The sequence below is a fragment of the Capricornis sumatraensis genome, chromosome 3 (assembly GCF_032405125.1).
Source record: "Capricornis sumatraensis isolate serow.1 chromosome 3, serow.2, whole genome shotgun sequence".
Classification (NCBI taxonomy): domain Eukaryota; kingdom Metazoa; phylum Chordata; class Mammalia; order Artiodactyla; family Bovidae; genus Capricornis; species Capricornis sumatraensis.
Window position 1 is genome coordinate 178831198 of NC_091071.1, and position 21816 is coordinate 178853013.

At 57.1% G+C, this 21816-nt stretch overlaps 1 protein-coding gene across 1 annotated transcript in view; it reads right to left on the reverse strand.

The window, feature by feature from the left end:
• Positions 1-3650, reverse strand: part of IGSF21 (immunoglobin superfamily member 21) — a 274518-nt gene extending 270868 nt beyond the window's left edge. Inside the window, exon 1 of the mRNA XM_068969274.1 lies at positions 3581-3650. Within this exon, the coding sequence (XP_068825375.1) occupies positions 3581-3650 (70 nt within the window). The remainder of the gene's footprint in view (positions 1-3580) is intronic.
• Between the last annotated feature and the right edge of the window lie 18166 nt (positions 3651-21816).

The window sequence follows — 21816 nt, forward strand, 5'->3', positions numbered from 1 at the left end:
AAGATCGCTCGATGCTGGGTCTCATTATCTGCTTCCACCAGGGCCGCTGTCCTTTGGCGCTTACCATCTTGCCCAAGGCATTAGGATTTCAGGGGGCGGTAATCAGTTCCTACTCTAAAAGGGTTCTCCTGCTAAAAATCACTCGTTTCAGAGCCACCGCAGTAAGTGATCTCGGAGGTCGCTTCCAGCCGAACATTCTCTCCACTTAAAAAGCAAGAACTCCTTCAGCCTCTCAGGAGAAATTCCAGTTTGCATCTTGAGAGGGAAGGGGTGGGGTTTAGGGGTGGGGTTTATGGCTGGGGGCGGGGCGGCAGGAGGAGGGAGCGGGGCGGCAGGGGAGGGGCGGGGCGGCAGGGGAGGGGCGGGGCGGCAGGGGAGGGGCGGGGCGGCAGGGGAGGGGCGGGGCGGCAGGGGAGGGGCGGGGCGGCAGGGGAGGGGGGCGGGGCGGCAGGGGAGGGGGGCGGGGCGGCAGGGGAGGGGGGCGGGGCGGCAGGGGAGGGGGGCGGGGCGGCAGGGGAGGGGGGCGGAGCGACCTAGTCCAGGCCCGGCCCTTAACTCCTGCACCCAGCGCCGAGCAGCGGCCCATCGGTGCCCGGCGGGCGTGGGGTGGAGATGGCGAAGCGGATAAATAAACGAAGGCATCACAACCAGCTTGCGTGCGCGCAGCCCCCGCAGTCCCGGTGCGGCGGCAGCTCCGGCCCAGCCGATCAGCCCCCGCATCCAACCCACCCCTTGACACGCTGCTGCCGAGAGAGAAGTGGAAGGGCCTCCAGTGGAAGTGGAAGGTTTGGGGCCTCTAGCGCGCCCTGCCTCGGCCTGCCCCCCGCTGCCCTTCGCGGAGACTTTCCCGCGGCCGAAAGGGGAGGCAGGTCTATGAACCGCTGTTCCTGCTATCCCAGTCCCCGGGGCCCTCTGCATCCTGGGCCAGCGCCCGGGCACGGGTGCTGAATTGCCCTCCCAGAAGTGCCCAGGCCAGGTTAAACGGGGCCTGAGGAGTTAGAAGCCGTGTGAGAGGCAGGTATCGGGGAGTGGGGGTCGGGGGCAGGAGCCCTCTGCCCGGCCGGTCCTGTGTACCGCCAGCTGCGTTCCCCTCCCGGGGCGCAGACCCACCTCTCCAAAGTGGAGTCCCTGTGCGCCGCGAGCTGTCGGTGCAGAACCGGCCCCGGTGCACGGACCGTGTCTAGCAATGGCCGCCGTCGCCCCCGCGCTGGGCAGGCGTGTCTCCGGGTGCCTGCTCTGGACCCTACCCTCCGGGCCCGCCCGTCCTCCGACGCAGGCGGTGGCAGGCGGCCCGGCCCTGCCGAGGGCCAGGTGCGCGGCTCTCTGTCACGTCCAGGAAGGGCTCCCTCCTCCGGCCAGACGGCCTGTGACAGCGTGTACAGACCCTTCTGGTACCCCCGCCCTGGGCGGGCGCTGACTCCGGGAACGCAAGGACTGATTGCGCCCCGCGCGCTCTCATCTCCTCTGCAGCGAAGGGATGGCTCCGCCCGCGCCCCACGCTCGGAAAGTTGCCCGCCCGCGTTTCGGGTCGGCGCTCTCCCCTCTCGCTGGGCAGCGGAGCTCAGAGGCCAGGCCGGCTCCGCTCGCCCAGAGGCGCTCGCCCCAGCCTCCTGCCAGCTGCAGAGGTGGGCGGGGGGCGGAGGAGTCAGAACACCAGCTCAGGTCTCCGCAACCCCAAGAACCGCGGCTCGCAGGTTCTGGGAACTCGCGCGGTGGGATCCTGACGCAACGGGCTTTCCCCACTAAACCCTTCTGCATCTAAACCCTTGCCATCCTTACCCCTGACCAGTCTTTCTGCGTATTCTGGGGAAAGGGGTGACCCACTCCTGTCCCCACCCTCTAACCAATCCCACCCCACCCCCACCCCCCACCCCACCCCACCCCACCCCACCCCCGCTCCCTGAGGTGTCCAGGTAAAGGCTCCGAGTGCCTTTCGACAAAGCCCAGCGCCCTCCCCGTGGCGCTGGCACCCGGGCACCACCCCCATATAACCTTTCCCTCCAGAGGCTTCCAGGGAGGGAGCCATCGCCTCGAAGTTGGAGGGGAGGGGGCGGATTTCCATGCACTTTGGAAAGTCTGTTGTTCCAAGGGTAGGCAGACCAAGTACAGGGCTTGCATTCCTCCTGATTTACACCAACCCTTTCCCCTCCTCTGCCAGCAGGACCACCATTCAGGCTCAAATCCTGCAGTCTCTCCCGTCAGCGGACCACGCACTCTATAAGGACCTCGGGGTGGAAGCGGGTGGGGTTATTTTAGGGCGCACCCCTTGCTGGCAGGCATTCTCAGTCTGGCTTGGCACCTCCCGGGAGTGCAAGGCACACAGGAAAGAACAGATCCTCCCATATCCACCACCCGCTGGGCTGGGGGCTGAGACCCACCGGTCATAACGGCTACTTTAGGGCACCGCGCATCCCCCGCCCCTCCGTGGCAGAGCCGGAATGTGACTCCAGACGCCCTGGTTCTGGGCGTCCAGGTTCGGGACTAGGCTTGGGGCGAGCCGCGGGCGCGGACCTCCAGTCTCTGGGCCGCCGCTCTCCGCCGGTGCAGCCTCGCTCCCGCCGGCTCTGAGCGGACGCGTTGGCTCTGCCCGAAAGGCGCCGGGTCGCCGGGTTGGGCGGCCGCAGCACTCTAGACCCGCCAGGTGGCGGCGCCGGCCGGGAGGCCCCGAGGCTTCCGAGAACCCTGGACCCTGGAGCCGCGGAAGCATGGGTCACTCGCTCCGGGAACCTCCTTCCAACGGGTTTAGCCCAATCGGGACCAAGTCCACGCGGGACACACAAGCACCGCGGCACACACCTCCCCCGTCCCCGGACGCGTCCGTGCCTCCCTCCGCACTGGATCCACACGCTCCACTGCACGCTCACACACTCCTGGCCCGCGCGCCTGCACCTCCGCATCCGAGAAACGTACACTCTGGCCCGAGGGTCACATCCCGCCTCCTCTGCACACGCGCCTCGCCGAACACCCCCCCACCGCCACCACCATGGAAATACAGTCGCCCGCTGCCATGTATCCCTAAAGAGACCCGTACACTTGGGACACGCGTGCCACGCCACACCTCACACACTCATCCACCCTTCAACACGCTCCCCCACAGGCTCACGATGACACAGGCTCACCCACTTCACACCCTCACCGAGAAGCTGGGCCCCGCTCACACCCCCACACACTCTGGCTCACACTCCTCTCACACACACACCTCTTCTGTGTAACTGACACAGACACTCAAACACCCCTCCAGACATTCGCTCGCTCACACACCATCACACACACTCACACCTTCAAATACACTTCGGCACCCTTTCCGCGCACAGCGCCTTCCCGGACACCCTCACACGAACGCCACAAAGACACACGCTCATACACACACGCGCGCACACACCCTGGCACAGACCCGCGAGCGTTCTCTCCAGAGGAGACGTCCGCCCTCCCTCGTCAAACCCACCAGTTCTGCAGCCCCCGCGCCGAGCGCGGGTTTCGGACCCGAAGCGTCCCCGGGGCGCCACTGGCCCGCGCCCTCCCCCGCTGCCCGCCCCCGCGCACCCCGGGCCCCGGCTCCGGCCGGCGCCCTCGCACTCACCGCGCGCCCGGTCCAGGATCGCGGCGAGCAGCAGGCAGACGCAGCCGCGGAGGCTCGGGGCGGCTCGCATGGTGCCCGGGAGCTGGCGGCGCTGGCGGGGCGGTGGCGGCGGCGGCGGCGGCGGCGGCAGCGGCGGGGGCCCTCGCCATGGGCTCAGGCGCGCTCCTGCCTCCGGCCTCCGGCCGAGACGGTGGCGGGCCGCGTGGGGCGCCGCGGGGGCGCCCTCATGCCGCCGCGGCTGGGCCGCCGGGGCTCCGGGCTCGGCTCGGGCTCTGCGGGGCGCCGCGACCCCTGCTCTCGGGACGACCTCGCGTGCGCCGCGGCTCTCAGCTCCCCGGCAGTGCCCAGCGCTGCCCGGAGTCAGCTGGGCGGCAGCGCCTGAGTTTGCAGCCGAACCGCGCTCTCTCTGCCTGGCGCCCGCCTCTCCCGGCTGCGCGAGCGCCCCCTCCCCGCGCCCGCCCTCCGCCCCTCCCCCTCTCCCCGCCCCCCGCCCTCCTGCCCTCCCCTCGCCGCGCTCTCGGCTGTATTATACAGACTTCTCTTTAATCCTTTCTGGGCCGTTCGGCTCTCGGCCGCTAAGCCGATTTATTGCAGGGACAAGGCGAGCTCCCCCTCTCCCGCCCCCCTGCCCTCCTCCGGATCGCCCACCCCCCTCCCCAGGCTCCCCTTCTCACTCGACGCGCTCGCAGCCCCGATCGCTCGGTAGCCCTCCCCGAGCTGACTGAGCGCCCTGCCCTCCAGACCAAGCTCCGTCCGACCCTGCTCCACCGAGTCCCATCCCGGGCCACCCTCCCTGCGCTCGTCCCTTGGCTGGCGAGGGAGGCCGCCTGCCCCTTGAGAGAGAGGCCATCGGTCCGGGGAATCGAGCAGGCAGGGTGTGGCCCGGGGTACTGGTCTCGCCGCCGCCTGTTAACCAAGGGTGAGGGGCATCGGGTGTTCTGAAACTTCCCGAATGATGGCTGCCCTCCCCCAGGCGCTCGTGGGCTGGGGTGCGTTTTGTCCTTTCTTTCGGAAAGAGCCACTTTCTTGGATCCAGCCAGAAACGGGTAAGGGTGTTTCTTCCTGGCAGAGACCAGGTTCACCTTTTTGGCAGACCTGATTTCTCTTCTCCCTGGGCCTGAAGATGGGGGTTTGGGACTTGTATCTATCCTTATCCTCCCACTACACAAACACACACACACACACACGTGCACACACACGCTCACATGCACACACACATGCTCACAGGCACACACACGTGCACACACATGCTCACGCGTGCACACACATGCTCACGCGTGCACACACATGCTCACATACGTGTGCGCACTCACACACATGCTATCGCACACACATGGGTACGCCCCAGCTATTGAGCCTCAGGCCTGGTTGTGGGCCTTGTGGTCTCCTGAGAGGGGAGAGGTCCCCAGTCCTGGGCGAGGTCAGAGTGGTAGGGGGTGAGGTTAGATGGGGAAGCTCCCAGCATGGAATTGTATTCTGGGCATTCTGTGGTGAATCCCCAGCTTCCCTATCTCTGCCAGGTTGCCGTACCAAACCGTGACTCTGTGTACTTAGATGGACAATGGGTATGAAACCAGTTCCATCTCTAGCAGCCCTTTGACGGTGTGTTGGGAGTGCAGTGAGGGTAGAGCCCTGTGCAGTGATGCCCCAGGGCAGGGAGCTGGTCCCTCCAAATGCCCTCTACAAGCCTTACCAAGGCACTTCCTGGGGCTGCAGCCCACACCCCCCACCCCTGGGGAAGGAGGGGTTTGCATTTATGAAGATCTGAAAGCATGCATTCACCTGATAGGCTTTAGAATGATCCTTGTAATAATGATGATCGTAATAAACCCTTATAAATAGGTGTTTGATTACCGTTTGTCCCTACGTGGGGTTTTTTTTTTTCTTTGAATCAGACTAATTGGCTGCCAGGCTGATTGGGCTGGATATGGCTTGAACACTGGAGTCTTAGGCCCTTTCTTCTCCCCTTGCCTGGCTGTTCTTTGCTCCCCCTCACCCCCACCCACCTGGGTCCTGCCTCGCCCCAGCTGCTGAGGGTCAGCTTGAGGTCACCTCTCCCCCTGAACCTTCTTTCTGGGCTGCCCAACCCTGCCGTGGGGTGCAGTCCTTGACAGCCTCTTATCTGCCCCTCCCCCACCCCAGTCTGGCCCAGAAAAAGGCCGACAGAATCCAGACCCATCATAGGTGCTAAGCTCCCCCGTGGAAGGGCCTTCCTGGCTGGGGGGCAGCATCCAGCTGGGAAGACCCCCATGTTGGTCTGAGCTCTTCAGGTAAATGCCAGGGACCCCTGCGTGGGCATCCCTGCTCTGTAGGCCCAGCTGCGAATCTGAGTGCAGTGGACAGGCCAGAGTCTGCCAGGTGAAGCCCTGCAGAGGCGAGGCTTACTGACTGTGCTCACTGAAGCCCTACTGTCTGCCATTAGAGCCAGGGGTCTGTGCGATTTCAGGACCCTCCTTAGTGACACTTCCTCCCAGTCCAGGTCCATACCAGCTGGGGAAAGACCTCCGCAGGGAGCACTGGAAAGGTGTCAGTCAGCTGCGAATGACATCTGGTGAGAAGCCAGCAAGGAGAAAGGGAGGCGTGACCTCAAAAAGAGGTTGCTCCCTAGGGCCAAAGCTTGGGATGGAGAGTCAGGTGGGGAATTGGAGACCTCAGCTAACCTTTCCTCATCCCCAACCTTCTGAATCTCTCTTTTAACACCACTCCGTGTGTGCTCAGCTGCTCAGGCTTTGCAACCCCATGGACTGTAGCCCACCAGACTCCTCTGTCCATGGAATTTTCCAGGCAAGAACACTGGAGTGGGTTGCCATTTCTCTAGGATCTTCCTGACTCAGAGATCGAACCAACGTCTCTGGCATCTTCTGCCTTGGCAGGCTGACTCTTTACCACAGCGCCACCTGGGAATAATTAAAATTATTGGTCTTCCTAGCCAGTGCCTGGCACACAGTAGGCCCTCAACAAATATTTGTTGGGTGGATGAATGAGTGAATGAATGAGGGCAAGGCACTGTGTTTTATTCATCCCATTCCTCAGCTCTTAGCACAGGGCTAGCACCTGAGGAAGACTCATTGGATAAGACCTTGATGCTGGGAAAGATTGAAGGAAGGAGGAGAAGGGGACGACAGAGGATGAGATGGTTGGACGGCATCACCCACTCAATGGACATGAGTTTGAGCAAACTCTAGGAGATAGTGAAGGACAGGGAAGCCTGGCGTGCTGCAGTCCATGGGGTCACAGAGTCAGATACGACTGAGCTACTGAACAGCAACAGCACCTGACTAGTGCCAGCATGAATCCTGTGGCCGTGAACCTTTGCAGAGAATCAACAGCCCCCCCTCCCCCGATCACACATTCAGATAAAGGACATCCCGCCCAGGTGCACAGCTGGTTTTCCCAAGGGGGCTCGGCTGTGAAGCGCGTGTTTATTACCATATGGCAGTTGTTCGTAGTAATACCGTTACCTCTGTACACCCTCTCATGGGGGCGCACACTTTTCCAGCTCCTGTTTCACAAAACACAGCTTCGGAGGCTATTCTCTTGTCCCAGAGGAAGGTATACCCACAACACTGAGAGGCATGATGAGCAGAGGGAGGGCACAGGGTGACTTAGCCAAGGGAAAAGTCACTCAGGTCAGCCACAGGCTTTTAATTCACTTGACATCTCTCGGCTCCTCTCTCCTAATGGATGGGCCGCCTGCAGCGGGGCCTCCACTCTGCAGTCTTGGCACCGAGATCCGTGAGTCACGCTTCTTCCGGGGACAGCGGCAGAGTGAAAGCCCTGAGCCTCCCTGTGGCTGGCGGCTGTCTGCCCCCGGCCTCCCTCTGTCCATGGTGCTGAACTCTGATCTCCCAACAGAGGGCACTATGGCACAAAGCAAATTTCTCCTCTCCTGACCCTAGGGGCACCCCCAGAGGTCAAAGGGGCCCTGGGGTCCTCTGTGACCTCTAGTTTGTTTAGTCCCTGGAGAGAGAAAGGATATGGGTTGTTATTACCTCCCACAGCCTGGCTTCCAAAGGGTTGGGCTCTGTTGGTTGGGGTAGGCCATCCTGTGCGGTTGGATAATAATGCTAAGAGTAGTAAGCCTTTGTGAAATTGCTCCTGTTATGCCAAGCACCATTCAAACACACAATGCATATGAACTCAATGAATCCTCACAATAGTGTATGGTGTGAGTATTATCATTCTTCCTATTTTACAGATGAGAATACTGAGACAGAGAGGCTAAGCAACTTGCCCAGCACCACATGGTAACAGGGCCAGATTTGAACCCACACAAAGTGCAGAGTCAGAGCTCTTGAATACTCTTCCAGGCTAAGATACACACAGGCACACATGATGTGTGCACACACTCACACACACACTGTCACACAGGCACACATGATGTGTGCACATATTCACACTCACACACTGTCACATAGGCACACATGATGTGTGCACACACTCACACACACACTGTCACACAGGCACACACTCACGCACACACACTGTCACACGGGCACACATGATGTGTGTGCACATTCATACACACACTGTCACACGGGCACACATGTGTGCACATATTCACACTCACACACTGTCACACAGGCACACATGATGTGTGCACACACTCACACACACACTGTCACACGGGCACACACTCACGCACACACACTGTCACACGGGCACACATTCACACACACTCACACACTGTCACACGGGCACACATGATGTGTGTGCACATTCATACTCACACACTGTCACACGGGCACACACTCACACACACACACTGTCACACAGGCACACACAGAACCTGGAAGCCACTCTTTCGATAAGCCTTTCTTATCACGTTAAGTTCTCGTAACAGCCCCCTTGGCAGCTTGATCTAAGCCCAATTTACAGATAAGTAAACTGAGTCTCAAAGAAGTAAAAAGAATTACCCAGAGTGACAAAGGCAGAGGAATGTTGGTTTTGGAGGACAGGAATCCAGTGTGAGCTTTTCCCTGGCTCTGTCCCAGAGAGCCACACGTGATCTTTTTCCCTATCTCTGTCTCTCTAACACACACACTCACACTCACACTCACACACACATACACACACACACTCACACACACTCACACACACACACACTCATGCAGTCCTCTGGCCCCTCCTTATTTTGCCCTCTGCCTCTCCATGCTGGGAATTAAACATCCCCCAGGCTGCATCCCAGACAAGACCGAGTTTTTTTTTTTTTTTTTTTTATTGTTTGTTTAAATTAAAAGCAACTGATAGTGACATGTTAACACCAGTGACCCAAATCGATACAGAGTTGGCTGCTTGGAATTAGTCCAAAGCTACGTTCTTAATGGACCTCTGCCCCACCTGGATTCTACCTCCAGCTCCGGCAGGTTTTTCCCCAGGGGGAGCCTGGCAGGCTTTCCGGGGGGATTCTAAGTCTGTGGGTGCTAAATGAAACACAGCCTCACAGGTCCGGGGAAAGAATCTGGACGATGTGTGAAGGAGTCAGGACAGGGAGTTAAGTCCTGGGGACCGGTGTCAGGGTGGGGAGGGGCAGATGGGCAGACTGGGCCTGGAGACCAGCGTCCCCTAAACTGGGTCCCACTAGCCAGTGTTTTGCAAGTTTGTAATAAAGATGCCTTGAAAGCGGGTTCAGAGGTTCAGGATATTTGAGAAATGCTGCGTCTTAGTTCATCCTCTGCATCTTGGCGATTTACAATCCACAGGGGCCTTCAAAGGCTACGAGAAATCCTGCAGAGTTTTTTGGTTTTATTTACTTGAAATTCAGATTTGTTTGGCTTCAGCGCCCTCTTGGCATAAATACCTGGACATATTTCACTTCAAGAGCTTTGTAGACTATGGGCTGGTTGGCAGATGCTGCTCTGACCGTGGACGTGACTTCTGACCTCTTCGAGCTGTCACGGTAGCTTCGACAGGGATGATGGTGATGACAGCGACCGTGACAAGAGCAGGAGCCGCTGGCGACTGACAGCACTCTGGGTGCTTGCTACGCACTAGGCACTCTGTGAACTGTTTTGCTTAGACTGACTCACTGAATCCTCTTCAATACCCTGAGAGGAAGGCTCTGCTTTCCACTCCATAGAATAGGCAAAGAAACAGACAGAGACAGGTGAGGCCCTGTGCCTGAGGTCACATTGCCTTTATGTATTTCTGAGACTGTAAGAGGCAACATGGAGAGAAGAGTCACATCTGACTGATTTCTTTATTCCTTGTGCCAGGCGGGTAGTAGCTGCTCAAGAGAGTGTTGGATGGATGGAAGAATGGATGGACGGAAAGATGGATGGGTGGGAGAAGGATGGATGGATGGTTGATGGACAGATGTATGGATGTGAGCATATCGGCTGGATAGGTGGATGGGTGGGCCGGTAGACTGCGGGTGGATGATGGGGGTGGAGGAACAGATGGAAAGATGGAAAGAGGGGTGGGCGATGGTGGGTGGGTGTGCGGACAGATGGATTAGAGGAAGGGTTGATGGGTGGGTGAGCACATGGATGGAGGCGTGGATGGATGAGTCAAGATTAGAAAGTGTCAGAAAGATTTGCACTTGCTCCTATATCATCGGATTTGCTGCAAATAAGAGGCTTGGGCTAAGAGGTATTAGTCATAGTTAGAAGGTGGCAACAAAGGTAACAGGAACAGGAGAGAAAGCATGAGCTCTGGAGTTGGCCTGCCTGGATCCAAATCCTGCCTATAGCACTCGGGTGAATACCTGCTGGAGAGAGGGAAGGGAGGGAGCGAGGGAGGAAGGGAGCTAGAAGGAAGGAAGACAGGACTTACCGTGAGAACCCGAATTATTTCACCTCCCTGTGCTTGCGCTTCCTCATCTGCAAAATGGGGGCAGGAGAAAGTTACCTCTCGCGCTGACTAAACGAGACAGAGTTTCAAATGGTGCGAGCACTCAGTAGATACTAACCGCAGCGGTTATCCTCTATAAGAAGCAACAGGGTCCTGTCATTACCCCACTCTCTGTTTCCCTCTTTCCATCCTTAGCTTCCGTCACCTTGCCGTGCAGAGGGCAGGGTCTGAGACTCCAGGCTCATGATCTCAAGGGACTCAGCAGACAGTTGCCCTGACCACAAACCAGAGGAAAAGGGCAATGTGAGCAGGACCTGTAATTCACTCATCTTTCAAGGCACTCTCCAACATTAGTCAGTTTATTCCTGGCTTTGGGCTCTTGTCTCCACGATCGTCAAGTCCCGCCTCGGGTCTTAAGAGCAAAATGTCCTGCTTTCCTCGCCAAACTGCAATACCACCCAGAGACAACAGGTGGCGACATCCAATATGTGATTTGTTCTATTTTTGCAACCTTTCAGGTGTGGGGGTCTACACTATGTAAAACAAACCAGCTTCCTATTTCAAGAGTCCATTAAGCTTTAGCATATTCACAATGAGGCATGATGTCACAAACATACATACGTAAAGTCCTTAGTTAGTCACGAGTGTGTGATGGGTCCATAATACTATAGATGAGAACATTGAGACCCAAAGCAAGACTGTCAGCTCACTGCATGCTCACTATTTGAGGGGTGTGTAGTCTTCACAACACAGTGAAGCAACCTTCCCTTCAGTCAGTTCACCTGTGTGTCTTCTCTCCCCAGGTCATAATGGAAGCCCTGGGCACATTTCACATTGCTCCTTGGCACCTCCAGGAGCACTCTGCTCAGAGCCAGAGTCACAGTTACCGGAGGGGCCAGGAAACAAGAAGGAAGATCCAGCTAACCAGGTCAGTTGTTCAGTCAGGAGTAACGCGGTGTCTGTAATAGAAATGCTCTAGTTAATCACAGCAGTCATCCGGGGAGGCCTGACAGTTCCCTCCTCTCCCTGGCAGTCTGCTTCCTCTCTTGAGTTTCTAGATCCTTGAAACATTTGAGGAAAATCTCAATTCAGCTTATACTACAGGGAGATAATTCCATTTCTCTGGGCTTCGGAGTTCCCGTTTCTAAGAGGCAGAAGGCCAGGCTAGTTCCCCACGGCCCCTGACAGATGATGTCTCACCTGGGCCTGAGGCTACTTCCACCTTCCTCGTCTTTCTCTCTCCCTTCCTGTGCCACGGGCAAAGCAGATGCCCCATCCCTAAATAAAGGCTTCCGATATGTGCCCACCTCCTCTAAGGGCGTTGAGGAGATCTTCACCCCTGGATCAGGCGCTGATCTGGGTGCCAGGGGAGCAGGAGGAGCAAGTTCATGCCCTTAAGGGGCTCGTGGTCAGCAGGCTTTGCTCCCCAGCAGGAGGCCTGAATGCCAACGTCAGGGCTGCCCGCCTGCGTCTGCCCACCTGGCCTCTTTGCTGTCAGGGTCCTACCCCCGCCCGCCTGCTCACTTAGCTCCTCCTTCCAGGATGGCTCCCCAGGCCCCCCAGCTCCTGCGTGCCCCCAGTCCTCACCCCTTCAGGCTCTCACGGAAGGAGGGGGCGTCTCGGAACTGTCCTCTGGACAGCTCCGTGGACCTGAGCTTGCACGTAAAGCACGGCCCCTGCTCACCCACTCTGCAGGTCCCCTGGGCACACCAGGGACCACAGCCTGGTCAGGACGGCCTCCTTAAAACCCTCTACTGACTCCGCGGCCAGAAGACCAGAGCCACCGCCCTGGGAACAGCTGACGCGGGTCTTAGCGCCGCACTGCACCCGCCTCTGGGGCCGCTGTGCCCGTAAGCGCTCTCTGGACTCTAGGCGCTTATACACGCTGTCCCCTCTGCCTGAAATGCCCCTCCAGCCTCCCCGTCTTGCTCACTCCCCTCTGCCTTACCCTGCCCCCACGTGCCAGGCACACCCTCTAAGCTGGCTGGCTCTTACTCACACCCCAGGGCTCAGCTTTAGGAGCCGTTAGTTCTGGGAGTCTGCCTTATAAGCTTTCTCTGTGTTTGCCCCAGGGGTTAAGAGTATGGTGGTGAGATGGGCAAAGCACAGGGAGGCGAAGGAAAGGAAGGAAGGAGGGAGAAAGGGCTGCAGAGAGCCAGACATTTAGAGCAAGGTTCAGCATCAGCCATCAGAAGAGTCAAGGCATCACTGACAAATTGGAATCTCCAGAAAAGATGCCCGGCCTCTCCAGAATGATGGCCTTAACTTAGGGCTGCCTTGAATGGACCCCAGACAGAGGTGCTGGCTCTTGTTCCAAGACATGTGAGATCACCAAAGCCTCCTGACACCTTCCCTTAGGGGCAGAAGCAGTGCGTGGTGGACTACGGGGCCCAGGAGGAGATGAGTAAGTCCATGAGACCTGCAGGCCGGCTCTCAGGGAGTGAGGTTCAGGGGTGTGTGTGAAGGGGCCCACACTGCTCTTTAGAGAGTTCTATCTCCTCAGGCAGGACGAGCTCTCCGTCCCAGAGAGGATTGAAGGTGTCCTGGGTGCCTGGGGACCACTTGTCTCCCTGCTTCCAAGTCTAACGCTTACTTATCAAGATAATTAAATCCCATCTCCTTCCAGCTGCCCCCTTGCAATGTCAGGAGGGACAGGAGCCTCTTCCAGAGAGCTTTCCTTGCCGCTGTTCGATAAGCCCCATATTTCACACCGCGAGTGGCTGCATTTCAGCGCTGGGTGAAGTGGGTTTATTTTTATCGCGCACGCAGGCATATAAATATGTACGAGGAGCTCAGAAGCACTTTAGGGTCTCTCTGGAAGGCAGGCTTGGTGTGAGTGTGAGGGAGCATGGCAATTAGCTCAGCCGGGGCACAGGCTCCACGAGATCTGAAGCTGCTGCTCTCCCCAGCGCCGCTGGGCCCATTCTCCTTAGAACGGGGCCCTCATGGGCTCCTGAGAACCAGAGGGTGCCTTGGCAAACTTTTCAGAACAGAAATTTTTAAAACAAGAGCAGATCTAAGATCTCTCCTTAACCCCGCTGTTTACCAGCTGGTGTGACCTTGACCGAAGCCCCTTCTTGCTTCTTCTGGGTCTCAGTGTCAATGTCTAGAAAAGTGGGGCTAATCATGCCTGTCCTGTCAGCCTCCCCAGTCTTTTTGAAAGAACAAAAACCGCAAGGAATTTGCAACGGGCTTGGAGAACCGTAACACAACTGCAGGAAGCTTATCGTTACTCCTCGCCAGCCATTCATTTGGAGCAGGTGAGCGAGGGCACAAGACCGAGTCTGGTGTAACACGGGCACTGGCTGCTCTGGGCTTTGCAGGCTGCCTCAGTCATCGTGGAGAGGAGGAGGGAGGCAGCATTTGCCGACCTATGGATGCCTCATATGTAGTTTGTCATTTGGACATGACAGGGACACTTTCAGAGGCGGTGTGTCATTCCTGTTTATTGACGAGGAAGCCAGCGCTCATCATGGTTGAGGAATGTGTGCGTGGCCACAGTCTAGGGAGCGCAGGAGCCCGGCTTTGAATCAGGGGCAAGACGCACCTTTCTTCTCTTGCCCACGAGGGAGCCACGGTCTGTGGGTTGACCGCCGGCCACTAGGGATGGGCAGGACACTCGGGCCGGGGGATGTGCCACCAGCCCACGGGGTGGGCCTCTGAGCAGGCCCATGGTGACACCGGTGGGAGTGAGCCTGGGGTCCTCAAGGGGGCTGTGAGGCTGTCTCCACCTCTGAAACATGGGTCCAGCCTGCCTTCATCAGGCAGAGACGGAAGCAGAGAATGACTTTCATCTCTTGGTTCCCCAGAGTCAGAGAGAGAAATCAAAGGCTTTGGAGGGGACGTGTCCAGGTAGAGAATGGATTTTGGAGCACCGAGAGCTCTCTGAGGGTCACGGTTGGGGCCACAGGGGGGCAACGGATGCTGAGCTCTGGCCTCTCATCTCTTGAACTCACATCCCAGCCTGTGGGAGGATCAGGAAGGGATGCAGGCTGCTCTCCCCCCAGGGGCAAAGTTGTCTCGGAGCGGCTAGAAAGTCAAGGGCTCGGGATCTCGATTCTGCTGCCTTCCTCTCCCCGAAGGGCCCCACAGCCCTAGGTAGGGAGGCACAGCCGCTGATGAAGAGATGCCCGTGACTGCCTCTTGAAGGTCAGAAGAGGCACAACCTGGGAGGGCAACTGCCAAGTTTAAGGGCCCAGAGACTAGGCTGGCATGGGATAAGGAAATTACCCAACACCACCAATGTTTGGGCTTCCCTGGTGGTTCAGATGGTAAAGAATCAGCCTGCAATGTGGGAGACCCAGGTTTGATTCCTGGGTCAGGAAGATTCCTCTGGAGAAGGGAATGGCAACCCAGCCTGGTATCCTTGCCTGGAGAATTCCATGGAACTCCAGAGGAGCCTAGCGGGCTACAGTCCACGGGGTCGCAAAGAGTCGGACCTGACTGAGTGACTAACACCCTCACCACCAACGAGGGGAAGCCCCCACGCACGACAGGGACAGTGGGGCAGACCTCTGAGGCTGCGGTGGTCCCCGGACGAGGGGAGCCATGGCCGAGAGAAGGAAAGGGGCTTGGTGAGGGCCCAGCATGATGTAACTGATAGGAAAAGTCTTCTTGATTTGTAAATGGACAATTAACGGGGGGCCGTCAGAGGAAGCCCATGTGGAATCACAGGGCTCAGAATCTGGAGGAGCAGGTTGGCAGTTGTTGGATCAGAAATCTGTTCTTTCCAGTTTGATTTTTTTCTCTATTTTCTTTCTTATTTATTTCTGTTTATAAGAAAGCTGGACACACCAGCCTCAGTCAGCTGTGAAAAGGAAGTGAATCCATACGTGGGCTACTAAGAGGAGATGGTTGGCCAACCTGGCGGTAATAGAGGTGAAAGCTGGAGGACTCTCAGGAGGAGGCGGCTCTCAGAGGCCAAGGTCAGTGCTCACAGGGCTGTCCCTCCTTGGTCAAGTGTTGTTCCAAGGAAGGCTTGTCTGTTCGCCTCAGTCTCTCTTTCTAAACATTTTTAAATTATGGTAAAGTACACATAACATAAAACATACCATCTTAACTGTTTTTAACTGTTCGGTCCAGTAGTGAGTATATTCATAGTGTTGAACAACCTATCTGCAGAGCTTTCTCATCTCGCAAAACTCAGACTCCATCCCCGTTATCAGTAATTCCTCCCTCTGCCTTCGCCCCAGCCCATGGCAACCGCCGCTCTACTTTCTTCATCTGTGACTAAGAGCTTCATACATAATGGACATTCAGCATTTGTCTATTAGTGACTGCCTTATTGCACTGAGCGTAAGTCATCCATGCTGTAAAATATAGTACAACTTCCTTCCTTTTCAAAGCTGGATAATATTCCATTGCATGGACAGACCACGTCTCATTTATCCAGCCATCTGTCGATGGGCGCTTGCCCTACTTCCATCTTTTGGCCATTGTGAATATTCCACTGTGAAGATGCTTTCCATTCTTTTGGATACATACCCAGAGGCAGAATCAATGGACTGCACGGTCGATTCTCTTTAAGGAGGGAGGCTTCGTGGGATGTTGTCTGCCAGGCACCCCCAACTGCCTCTAAAGGTGTGAGCATGGCCAGAGACGCTGGAAGGCGCCAAGGAGCCTGGGGGGCAGGGGACTCGACACCCTCACGCTTGCAGCAGATTGTGGCAGGTTCACAGTCCTCTGCCCACATGGGTCCTGTGTCTCGTGGGCCTCCTTGCAGATGCAGAGTGGAGCTGGAAAGAACCATGCCCAGGAAACTCGCAGACACAGGAAAGGGGGACCCACGTGTCCTTGGCAACTGCTGACACCTGCTAGGAGGCTGGAGACGTTAGTGAGCAGAGTGGGACCCACACACTATAGTCCTGGTAGATGTTTGTTGGCTGAATAAACAAAGGCAGTTCCAAAATTCTAGAAAGCAAGTTCCACGGAGCCGTGAAATGAAAAGCTCGTACGTTTACGTGATGGAAGCTCTGTGCGTGAATGAATATACAATGGCATCAGGTTCCTTTCTCTGTAAAGGAAGAATATCTGGAGGAAAAGAAGGGTCAGGAACAGTCAACAGATTCTCCGTGGACCCTGCATAGTGCAAGGCAAGCTCCTTGTTGGGCAGTTGGGGGACGGAGGGGGAGCAGGCGTGGTCCTGCCCAGGGTGGACAGAGGGAGACGAGCCCACCGAGTGCATCGTGGGAAGAATTAAGTGTGAGAGAGAGCCAGGAGTCGCCAGTGAGTGTGGCAATGGCCGCTGACACCTATTCTGCAGCAGCCCCTGGCCAAGCGCTTTTTTACAGAGGATTTCATTCAGCAACCCTGACAGCCGAGACTGCTGACTATTCCCACTGCACGGGTCAGACCCTCGAGGTGACCTGCCCAAGACCACACACTGCAAAAGGCAGAAGAGAGGGCAGGAATCCAGGCCTGGCCCCAGATACCAAGTTCCTCCTCCTTCACAAAAACAGGCAGCCAGGGAGGGCTTCCTGGGGGAGGTGACTTGAGCTGAGATGAGTATGCATATCTGTCTCTAAAGGAGAAAAATGCTTTCCAGGTGGAGGGAGAAATCCCAGGCTAAGCCCAGAGATAGAAAAAGGCAGGGGACGTTCAGGAAATCAGCAAATCTTTATTCCAGTTGAACAGAGCTGGGTGTAAGGGAAACGATTGGGCCCGACCTTGAACCTGAAGCCAAGTGTCCCAGATACCACTGGGCAGTCAAGGCCAGAGATGGGAGTGCTCAGGGCTGTGCTTTGCCTGAATTCAGCTGGAGGCTGTGGACAGGGGTCTGGGTGAGGTGAGCCCGCAGGCAGAAAGGGAGCCGGGACCCTGCTGTAATCCTCAGAAGGGAATTGGCTTGTCCCATGCATGCTGACCTCTGGGGACAAAACTGCGGCCAGTCCAGCATCCTCCTGGCCCTCATGGAGCTGACCATCATGGGGGAAGACAGACAGTAAGCAGGTCAGCAGCTAAGCCAAAATGATGACAGGTTGCGATCGGTACCAGGACGCAACGAAACAAGAGGATGTGAACAGTAACAGTGGGAGCAGGGTGCAGTCAGGGAAGGCTTCCTTGAAGAGGTGGCAATCTGGCTGGATAAGAAGGATCAGAAGAAGCCGGCACTGCCAAGAGCAGAGGAAGAAACGGGAGAGAGGCCTTGAGGGAGGAAGAATCTCAGGCGCTTCAGGAAATGGCTGGCGGTGCCCCGGGGTGAGCGTTAGGAGATGAACCGCAAGAGGAGAGCAGACAGGGCAGGGAATGGGTAGGAGCCGAGATTTTATTCCAGGGCAGCGGAGGCCACTGGAGGACCCTCAGCGGGAGGATGACGCCACCTGATTTTCGTGTTGAAAGACCTTTCTGGCGGCTGCGTGAAAAATTGGGAGGAGGGTCCAGGGGGGATGATGACACTGGCTAGGAGCCACCACCAGGGCTGGGGAGAGAGGCCTAGAAATGTCTGGGGTCGAGGGGTGGGGGCTGATTGAAGCTGATGGGCTCTGATTCTGGGGGAGTGGCCACGAGTGAGAGGTCCCACCGGGAGGAAAGCTCTCTGTTTCAGAGGCAGGTGACAGCCGGGGATGAAGCCCAGCAAAGCTTGACCCTGGCAGCAAATCCAGTTTTGACACATCTCCTTCTGGGCAGAATTTGCCTTCCTCTCCCACTGGGAGGCCAGAGCAAACCACTGCAATGCAACCGCAGGCTTCTCAAGGGGGCGGGCAGAGGCTCTCCGGGGGATTGTTCTGGGCTCAGCAAAGCCCTGTCTGGGTGCTCAGAGGAGGACAGCTGGGAGAGAGGACTCCCTCCCTGCCCAGCTCCTGCCCCGAAGGGAGCCCTACTCAGGTTCTGGACAAAAGTGTCAGGCGTTTCTCCAGGTGCTAGCAAGGTGCAGTGAAGGAAGAGGGTGTGTCCCAGTGCCCAGCCCTCCCCACGGCCCATCAGGCGTGCAAGTCCTAGCGGCGGGGGCCACCTCCTGGTGTCCACACCTCATAATCTCCCCTCAACGTGAACTGAACCGAGTAGCTGGCTTCTCGGGGACAGAACAGGCAAATGTGACAGGGTGCCACTCCTGAGACGTGTGCGTGCTCAGCCGTTTCCAAATCTTTTGTGACCTCATGGACTGTGGGCCACCTGGCTTCCCTGTCCGTGGAATTTTCCAGACAAGAATACTGGAGTGGGTTGCCATTTCCTTCTGTAAGGGATCTTCCCGACCCAGGGGTCAACTCCCATCTACTGCGTCTCCTCCTATCACAGGCGGATTCTCTATCGCTGAGCCACCCGGGAAGCCCACTCCTGAGACTGGGTCACAGAAGAGCTGTGGCTTTGGTCTGGGTGGTGCTTGCACTGGCCCCTCCCTCGCCCGCTCTGATGATGCCAGCTGCAGTGTGTCCGCTGCCCGTGTGAGAAGCCCACGTGGGAAGGAACCAAGGGAGGCCGGCAACAGGATGAGGGGCTGAGGCCTCCATCCGACCACCCGTGAGGCGCTGAAGCCGCCAGCTGCCGCGGGAGAGCTTGGCGAGGCCCCAGGCTCCTCTTACAGTCGAGTCGGATGTGACTACAGCCTTGGCCAATTAACCTGGGGACACCCTGAGCCAGACGCTCAGCTAGGCCCTGCCTGGAGTCCAGACCCCTGATTCAACAGTAAATGCTGCTGTTTGAAGCTCTGAAATTTTGGGGTAATTGGCTACTGGTGGGCACTCTAGACACAATGAAGGGTTTACGTGCACACGTCTTACAGGGTAGGTGCCATTACCCCACTTTATAGATACGAAAACTGAGGCTCAAAGAGGTTCACAAGCTCACCCCAAGGCCATGCAGCTAAGAAGTGGCTGAGGGGGAAAAAATCAAACAGAAGCAGTCGGCTCCAGAGTCTGAGGTTAAACACCACACTGAAGGGAGAGGAACACACCCTCCCTGGGCAGTGCCTAGTCCGATGGAGGAAGGACCCACCGACTCCAAGGGCCTTGCCGTCGAGTTGGGGAGATGGCTCTGCCAGCTTGCTTGGCATCCACCTTTAAATCAGCCCGTGCATCCTCATGTCTTTCAATCCAATGACCTTCTAGAACCATCTCACCTTGTCCTCTCCGGCTTGGCTTCCTCCTTCAAGCCTGACCTTTCGTGCCATTCCCTGAGAGAGTCTCTAATGTCTTGGGCCTAATTCTCGATCCTGCACCCACTACGTGCCAGGTCTTTGCTAACTGTGATACACGTCAGTCTACTAAAGAAACAGTCACTTTAAGCGCGAAGTAGGTAAGACCCAGAGACGTGAACTTCCACGTCCCGTGGCCAGTAGTCAAAACCCACCTGGCCCACTGGGTTGTGCCAGCTCCCTGGTCCTGAGCCCCCCGGGGTTTTGAAATCGCCTTGGATGTCGCAACCCCTGATCTGCAGGTCACTTGCATCCCTGGTGGAAGCTTGTGACCCGTGTGCCCTCCAGAGTGTGCCACGCCTGGAAGACGCATGGTGGGAGGGGGTCTCTCCGACCTTGCTAAGGTGCAGCATCTGGGGGGCTCCTAACACATCTTTCTCTGTTGGACGAACGAAATAAAATTGCTCATGAGGCAGGCAGGGGGGCATGGCATGCTTGCCTTCTCCCCCTGCGAGCGAGGCGCCATCCTTTTGGAAACTGGCCCCCCTGTAATGCCAGTCTGTGGGACCATCCCCATCACCCCACTTTCCACCCCCTGAGGGGCAGGCAGGGAGCCCCTCCCCTTCTTCAGAGCTGGAATATTGAGCGGAAGAGCAGGCCGCTTAGAGAAGGCAGGTGCTCTGCCCTGGCTTCCTGGTCGCCCGGCCTGGCCTTGACAACCTTCCCTGCTTGCAGCCAAATCGGCCTCCCACAGCCCCGGACCCCTGAGGACGGCCCAGCTGGCCTCTGCCTTCCTCACAGGACTTTCCAGCTGCAAGCCAGAGCTCTCACTACCTGGGCAGGGGCGGGGGAGGAGGTGGTGTGGCCTGACCCCCACCCCACGGGGCCCTGGGCTCAAGTTTGGGCAGCCCCCGATGGCCCAGCCTGAATTCCAGGGGCCAGTCCAGGGGGAGGAGAAGCCAGGAGCTGGGCTTTTTCCTCCGCTCCTGTGAGGCGCACCGCCCACACCCCATCTCCCTGGAAATCCCAACTTTCTCCCTTTTTCCTGGTGTCTTCCCTGACCTTCCCCTATCCCCCACCCCCAAAGAAGCCTGTGTGCTAATTAGATAAGTAATAACATGGCAAGACTATGATTCCTCATTAGCTTGGGAGAGAGTCCCTGCTACATGACTGATAGGCATCTACAAGAAAATTAACTCCGGTGAAAGGACTCCCTAATCAAGATTAATGAGGGGGTGGGGACGTAGGAACTGGGGGCCTAGAACTTTCCAAGCATCTCCAAGGGCCAAGGGGTCTGCACCACGTGAGGGTATTGGGGAATGGAAGTGGAGAGACAAGAGGTCGCAGAGCCAGTCTCAGAGGTCAAGGCTCCCTTCTGTCTGCTTTAGGCTAAGCCGCCCACAAAGTGAATCAGGAGATACAGCCCATGGAGTTCCAGGAGAACAGATACTAATGTAAGTTGCAGTCCTTGCTTTTGAGGAGTTCACAACCCAATCGAGCAGATAATTACAGTGCAGGAGATACGTGAGCTGATGCGGGGAACAGCCAGCTTTCATGAAGCACTTATATGCATTTGGCAACATCCTAAGTGGTTAACATGTATCCGTGTCTTTAATCCTTATGACACAGCTATGATGGTCTCCAGTTGGCAGATGAGGAAACTGAGATCTGGAGAAGTTAAGCAAGCCGGCTAAGGTCACAGAGCTAACGAGATGGAGAGGGGACATGAACCCCAGTTGGATGACCTGGAACCCAAGCTTTTAAGCACCATCCTGGATCTCGCTGATGGGCACACTGTTGGCTGGCATGGGGCGTATGAGTGTGTTGAGAAGACAAGAAGGGGCCGCAACGCTGCAAGGGTGCAGGGGAAAGAGCCTTTGAGTTGGGCCTTGACAGACCGACAGAATCTCACTCGGTGCAGGGTTATTGATTGAACCTTTGCCTTATCCATTCATTCATCCCACATATAAGTGCCAGATCCCACAGGGAACACCGCAAACACAGTGGCGGACAAAATCAGACACGGAAGAGCCATGTAGATGGAGAGGCTGGCACCGAACAAATGGTCACATAACCAACGAGTCTACCCCAGGGCCAGGCCTAGGGTTGTCCTGCACTCTTTGAGAACGAGGCCCTCTTTAAAACTGTGCCCCAAATGCCTCAACCTGGCCCCAGCCCCCTGGCTCGACCACTGGGAGCTGTAGGGTATTGAAACCACATCCCTGAGGCCAAACTCGGAGCTGAAGTTCAACACGTAACTGAATATTTACAAGGGTCAAGTGGGCCTCAGGCCCCGCACCACATCCTGCCTTCTGCCCTCTGGGTTGCCTGCTTCTTCAGGCCACTGGTCCAAGGCAAGAAAAGAGGCAAGACC